General features: G+C 47.3%; 1 protein-coding gene across 1 annotated transcript in view; it reads left to right on the top strand.

The window, feature by feature from the left end:
• Positions 1–5,212, top strand: part of nutf2 (nuclear transport factor 2) — a 6,769-nt gene extending 1,557 nt beyond the window's left edge. The window contains exons 2-5 of the mRNA XM_027285741.1: positions 2,631–2,752; positions 3,110–3,181; positions 3,521–3,619; positions 4,436–5,212. Coding sequence (XP_027141542.1) covers positions 2,654–2,752; positions 3,110–3,181; positions 3,521–3,619; positions 4,436–4,549 — 384 coding nt within the window. The 5' untranslated portion in view covers positions 2,631–2,653 and the 3' untranslated portion in view covers positions 4,550–5,212. The remainder of the gene's footprint in view (positions 1–2,630; positions 2,753–3,109; positions 3,182–3,520; positions 3,620–4,435) is intronic.
• Positions 5,213–7,137: the final 1,925 nt, after the last annotated feature.

The following is a 7,137-nucleotide window of genomic DNA, read 5'->3' as shown; positions in this document are numbered from 1 at the left end:
CGCCGTCAAATGAAAGATTTGCTTTAAGGAAACTGAAGAAAAAGAAGAATCGGTGGAATTAAAAAAATAAACATACGAAATTCAATAGGGCCTCGCACCGCGTGCTCGGGCCCTAATTAAAGCTGCAAGCAGCGATGGTCGGGCCCTCGCACATGTGCGCACGTCGAAATGTGCATAACATCGGTCTTTGTAACATCGGTCTTTGTAACATCGGTCTTTGTAACATCGGTCTTTGTAACATCGGTCTTAATAACCGCAAGAACTTTCAGACAGCTCAGAGGAAGTATATGATAGCCCAACAAGTCTCGTTTTTTCCTGAGAGGATCGGCAGCGTTGACTTTGACGCGCCGTCACGGCCACGCCCTCTGATGAAAAGTTGTGATTTTGATAACTTTTTATTGTCGAGGTCTTTAGAACGCACACGCCAAGTTTCAAACGCATCGGATGAAATCCCTAGGAGGAGTTCGTTCAAATGCGACCCCTGGAAATGAGCCCAGAAACACGAAAAGTCCAAATTTGATAAAAATTGGACGCCGTGCGGTTCACTGTAGCCCGGGTCACCAAGAGACTTTTTTGTGCGTCTGGGCATGTTACATACTCCCACCAAGTTTCGTACGCGTGGACGAAACCGCGGCGAGGGGCACCTCCAAAAACGCACACCTAGGTGGCGCTGTAGAGCCATATGCGTACGTCCATGTGCGAGACCCCCGAAATACGTAATTTTACGCCCAACATTGGGGGGGTAGGCAAATTTTCGCGAGTTTTCGGGGGATATGCGCCGTCAAATGAAAGATTTGCTTTAAGGATCGGGGGATATGCGCCGTCAAATGAAAGATTTGCTTTAAGGAAACTGAAGAAAAAGAAGAATCGGTGGAATTAAAAAAATAAACATACGAAATTCAATAGGGCCTCGCACCGCGTGCTCGGGCCCTAATTAAAGCTGCAAGCAGCGATGGTCGGGCCCTCGCACATGTGCGCACGTCGAAATGTGCATAACATCGGTCTTTGTAACATCGGTCTTTGTAACATCGGTCTTAATAACCGCAAGAAGTTTCAGACAGCTCAGAGGAAGTATATGATAGCCCAACAAGTCTCATTTTTTCCTGAAACGATCGGCAGCGTTGACTTTGACGCGCCGTCACGGCCACGCCCTCTGATAAAAAGTTGTGATTTTGATAACTTTTCATTGTCGAGGTCTTTAGAACGCACACGCCAAGTTTCAAACGCATCGGATGAAATCCCTAGGAGGAGTTCGTTCAAATGCGACCCCTGGAAATGACCCCAAAAACACGAAAAGTCCAAATTTGACAAAAATTGGACGCCGTGCGGTTCGCTATAGCCCGGGTCACTAAGAGACTTTTTTGTGCGTCTGGGCATGTTACATACTCCCACCAAGTTTCGTACACGTGGATGAAACCGTGGCAAGGGGCACCTCCAAAAACGCGCACCTAGGTGGCGCTGTAGAGCCATATGCGTATGTCCATGTGCGAGACCCCCGAAATGCGTAATTTTACGCCTGGCATTGGGGGGGTGGGCAAATTTTCGAGGGGATATGGGCCGTCGGAAATGCGATTTACTTCGTTCAGCGTTCGAAATCCAATAGGGCCTCGTCCCAGCGTGCCGTGCTCGGGCCCTAAGAATCTGAATTTTTGTGTTTTGTCAGCTTGAAATGAGACTTTCTACAGGAGCTCAGCACAGACAAACTTAAACACAAAGAATGTAAAGACCACACCCACCTGTCAGTCAAAGCGTCCACGCTCTTAATCCTGCATAACTTTAAGCCTTAATATAATCTGAACAGGTGAGTTGTATATAAATAAAAACTTGATGTCCTCCGTGACTCTTCATTTCTTCTGAGTTTTCAGTAAAGGGAGATGTGACTGCATCTTCAATCAATACCGTGCCTGACTAGGCATAACCCTGAGACAGACAGACGGAGAGAATTAAATTAAACTGAGCGTAGAACCAGAAGACACAGAGAGATGCAGCCCGAAAAGTAGAAGTGAGGAGACGACAGCAAAACTATTTCAAACTTTTTACTTTTCTGACTTTTTTCGAGCTTGAAAGAAGTCAGAAACAAACAAATGAAACTATTAATTAGCTACAGAGACCAAAACAGTTTTTTGTACCAGGCTGTAAACGTGTTTATTTCTGCTGTGAAGTTGGACATTTGGACATGGGGACTTATGGAGACTGACTGAAACGAGGTCAAATTATAGCCGTTAAACTGAGACGCAGAGAGACGCAGCACGGAAAGTCGAAGTGAGGAGACGAGACAGCAAAACTATTTTAAACTTTTCACTTTTCTGACGTTTTTCAAGCTTAAAAAATGAGAAACAAACAAATGAAACAGGAAAAAAAAAACGTCTTCTGAATCATAAATGTGACTGCTGACGACAGAATATCACCAAACGTCTGCAAATGAAGCCAATCACTGAAGCATGAGAGGTCACCTTAAGGTGGACTTCATATCAAAAGTCTGACTGTTTTCCAGGTGTTGTGTGTCTCCATGGAAACTGAGACAACACAAGCAGAACGTCCAGAAATGTGACCTCATCACTGTAACGAAGGTGTCATTGAAGTGGACGAGCAGGCAGCGGTTCTTGTCTAACGCTCTCTCTCTCTGTCAGTGTGCGTTGCAGGGTGAGTCAGGATGGGGGACCAGCCTCTGTGGGAGCAGATAGGAACCAGCTTCGTGCAGCACTACTACCAGATGTTTGACCATGACCGGACACACCTGGGATCGATATACGTGAGTGTTCACGCTGAAAACATCACCAACAGTTCAGCAGAGGTTTAAATGAACGTGCCGTCGACAGCAGAGATCAGCTGAGCTCATCAACATCCCACCGGGCTCGTCTCCGTCTCGTCGCAGGCTGCTCTCCACTTGACTTTATTTTTCTGGTTCATGTGCTTCTGAATACGTAAATATGCTACGTGGTCAAACTGTGCAATCTGTTTAGACACGAACAAATAAATTCCAAAGCGCTGAAACGAATCGTCGATTCACGGACAGAAATGTCGTCGTGTTTTTAATCTGATCCCTAAAGTTTGTGTCAAACGTTCTGATGTCTCAGCTGACGTGACGTGTCTCTTTGTTTCCACACAGATCGACATGTCATGCCTTACGTGGGAAGGACAGCAGTTTCAGGGGAAAAGAGCGATTGTTGATAAGCTGAATGTGAGTTCACCTGGAAACTTGTTGTCACACACAGAGGTCAGGTGTCACAGGTAGCCCACCTGTCACAGGTGTTCACAAGAAACCTGAGGGGTGTAACTATGGAGCGGGTTCAGGCGGTGATCGTCTTATTTTGAAGGTTACGTTCAGTTTTGGGCTGAATCAACAAGTTTTTATTGAATATTATTTAGAAAAATAACAAACAAACAAACAGACCTTCAGTTTACGTTGAACTCTGAGTTTACATTCCCGGCTCCTCGCTCCGTAGTTCATCCCTCAGTTCATGATATGTTGTATTCATCTTCTCACTGTGTGTTTTTCTCTCTCTCTCTCTGTGGTCAGAGTCTCCCCTTCACAAAAATTGCGCATAGTATAACAGCGCAGGACCACCAGCCGACTCCAGACAGCGCCATCTTGAGTATGGTTATAGGACAGCTAAAAGTAAGTATGAGACGTCACATGACGTCTGTCTGGAACCAAACCACGCCGTCAGGTCGGCCAGTTGTTGTTGCTTCATTTCATTTAGTTTAGAAACACTTCAAGCAACAAGACACACCATCTAGCGCAGTAATCCTAAAACACACTGCATGCGGAGCCGATACGTTTCAATGTTAGTCAGTGTGTCAGCTCACACAGTCTCCGGAACGACTGCGGCGTCCGGCAGCCCTCCGCAACACGTACGCAGAGCTTCTGTTGTTCACGGACGCCGGAGCACGGCGCATAAATTCAGCACAGAGCAGACCGTGCGGGAAAGGAAATCAGCTACAAAATACAAAATAAAACCCTGGTTGATTTTCAAAATAAAATACTCTGTTCACTGCGGATCGAGTTTCATTTCAAGAACACGTCATAATGGGCGGGGCCGACCTGAAGTCAACAGGTGAGGGGTTTTCAGGTGTAATCATTGATGACACCTCACATCCTTTTTATAAGGACACCAGAAAAAAGATGCGGCGTGGAATGTCATCGCAGGAGTCAAAGAGACTACAGCCGGAAATATCGCACGATTATGCGTGAATTCACGAGATCTCGCGACGCTCGGTGTCCGGCAGAGCCGCACCAATGCGCATCACAGACGGATTAGTGTGAGTTGGCGGAGTACGCTGTCGTTCCGGACCGGAGCCGCATGGAGCTGCCGTTAAACTCACAATGTAGTCACTGAAGTGTTGGTTTGGTCCTAACCGTGTGTGTGTGTGTGTGTGTGTGTGTGTGTGTGTGTGTGTGTGTGTGTGTGTGTGTGTGTGTGTGTGTTTGCAGGCAGATGACGACCCCATCATGGGTTTCCATCAGAGCTTCATCCTGAAGAACGTTGACGACGCGTGGGTGTGCACCAATGACATGTTCAGGCTGGCCATTCATAACTTTGGCTAAGCTCCACCCACCACTCCTTCCCCGCTCCGGTGGGCAGGGGCGGCCACATATTTGAAGGGCATGTATGGAGGGAGGGCAGGGAGGAGCAGCGTGGCGTCCTCCCTCCTGCTGCCTCATCCTCAAACACCGGACTCTCGATGTCGATCACTGAACCTTGTCCAGACCACGCCAGCCAGTAGAACTGCAACATGTTACTTTGCTGCGAGCCGGCCGACCAATCAGACGCCCCTGTCTGCCACTCCACCTGATCTGCATGACGCTGGGAGCCTCCCCCCCCCCCCCCCCCCCCCCCCCCCCCCCCCCCAATTACAGTATCTACACTCAAGCCACCAGAAAGACAAACCGCCGACTGACGCCATTAACTCCTCTGCTGCGCTCCTTCCACTCTTTCTGTTCACCTGTTCTGTTAGCCCGGTTTGTAAATCCATGTTCAGGTTCAGAGTCGGCCGCTGCTTTTTCTCCTTCGGCGCCGACTCTTCGTGTTGTAAGTTGTTTTTAGACGCCGCCACTCGCGTGCTGCTTTAGCATTGTTTAACTGAGTTTTTATCTCTGACCTTTGACTTCGCCACAGTTCGCTCTCATGCCGGATTTGTCCTCGCAGACAGAAGAGTCACGGAGGACATCAAGTTTGACTCACACTCTCTCTCTCTCTCTCTCTCTCTCCACCTCATCTCTCCTCGCCTCCTCCATCTCCTCCATCTCCGTCTTCTCGCCTCTCTATCCCTCTCTCCCTCCCGTCTCTCTCTCTCTCTCTCTCTCTCTCTCTCTCTCTCAAACATCTGGCAGTTACCATGGACTCCAGCCACGATAGACAATAAAACCTGGACTTTTTTCTTACCTGTGTGTCTCCGTAAGTCTTTCATTATTTCAGTTGGATGCTCAGACATCTCAGCGCTGCATCGTGACCGAGCTGATGCCACTCAGAGTCGGTGTTGAAATAACACCCACGTTGAGTTAAAGGTCCGGTGTGTAACATGCATAACAATATTTTCAGTGTTTATTACCTTTTTAAATCATTTTGCATCTGCGTGTGGAGCGGGTCCTCTTACACCGAGGCTGCCATCATGCGCCGGTGTTTTGGTCCAAAGAGCGACCGTGTTAACTGACGACCTTCGGCCGAAAGCATCCGCGGTTGTCGTAGTTGTGTCCTCTGTCCTTAGACCCTCGGTTCCAGTGAGGAAAAACTTGCCCATAAAAACCTTTTTAACAGGGAAAAAAGGTGGAAGAAACCTCAGTGTCAAGAAGAGCACATGGAGCTGTAGTTAGACGTGTTCAGCTCACGCTTCTTGCAGAGGATGGTTCAGTTGATAGCAGTCACTAAACAACTACTTTGAACCTCGGGTACTCTGGCTCTTAGAGTCCACTGTCAGAGGAAATCTTTGAGTCCAGTTCAGATGTTTGCTGTAGATTTATGCCCTGAGACAGCCGTCATCAAACAATTAATAGGTGTAAGGGAATGCATGTCACATGATCATGGTCTACAGCAGGGCTAGCAGATACTAAATGTGTGTGAGTGTCCTGGCTGCGATAGACTCTGATGAGGAGAAGTGTGATTGTTGGACCTCGCAGGTTCTACGAGAGGCTGCATGAGGGAAGTGATTCATGTGTTGTGATGCACGTCTTCATGGGCCCGATCACAGAAGGTGTAGCAGTGGACGGACTGTGTTACATGTGTGCAGCTGCACGGAGTGGACGGGAAGTCTGAACCCGAGATACAGAGTCTGAGGCGTGTTTGATGATAATACAGCACACTGACTCGCTTCAAACTGGATTTCTTTGTGGCCACAGTCACGTCCACCACAAACACATCAGCGTGAAGGAAAAACATCCTCCACTTCCTCTGTGGAGTCCAGGACAGAGCGTGCGACCTAAACACAAGACACTCTGGTCGTCCTAAAACTGTGATTTGTATCTAACAAAATAAATGTGTTCAGGTGCTCTCACACTCTCTGTAAAGACAGTTTTTATCCTTTTACATCGTCGTACGACGATGTAAAAGGATAAAAACTGTCTTTACAGAGAGTTTAGAAACCTTTTCTTCTCCTGTTGGACGCTCGCCTGTATCTAACGATGTCAACGTGTCTCAGAGAAGCAGAACACACCCTTACTATCATCTGACAAAACAGTATATACTTATTACATCCGCTGTTATATTGATTATATAATCCAAACAGGTAGAGCCTGTAATGTCAGCAAAGTCGTGGAGCTGAAAGACGCCTGGTTGCCCAAACAAACCACCTGTAACCACACCCACCTGTCAGTCAAAGTGTCCACGCTCTTAATCCTGCATAACTTTAAGCCTTAATATAATGTGAACAGGTGAGTTGTATATAAATTCACCCTCAGTACAGTTGTCATGAACGGGGAAATTAGCTACAGAGACCAAAACTGTTTTTTGTACCAGGCTGTAAACATGTTTATTTCTGCTGTGAAGTTGGACATTTGGACATGGGGACTTATGGAGACTGACTCACTTCTGGAGCCAGCCTTCGTGTAAGAAACCGAGCTAGAAAAACCTGAAATGAGGTCAAATTATAGCTGTTAAACTGAGCATAGAACCAGAAGACGCAGAGAGACGCAGAAGTCGA

Source organism: Larimichthys crocea, chromosome XII (genome assembly GCF_000972845.2).
Source record: "Larimichthys crocea isolate SSNF chromosome XII, L_crocea_2.0, whole genome shotgun sequence".
NCBI classification, from domain to species: Eukaryota; Metazoa; Chordata; class Actinopteri; family Sciaenidae; genus Larimichthys; species Larimichthys crocea.
This window is presented reverse-complemented; position numbering and strand designations above follow the sequence as displayed.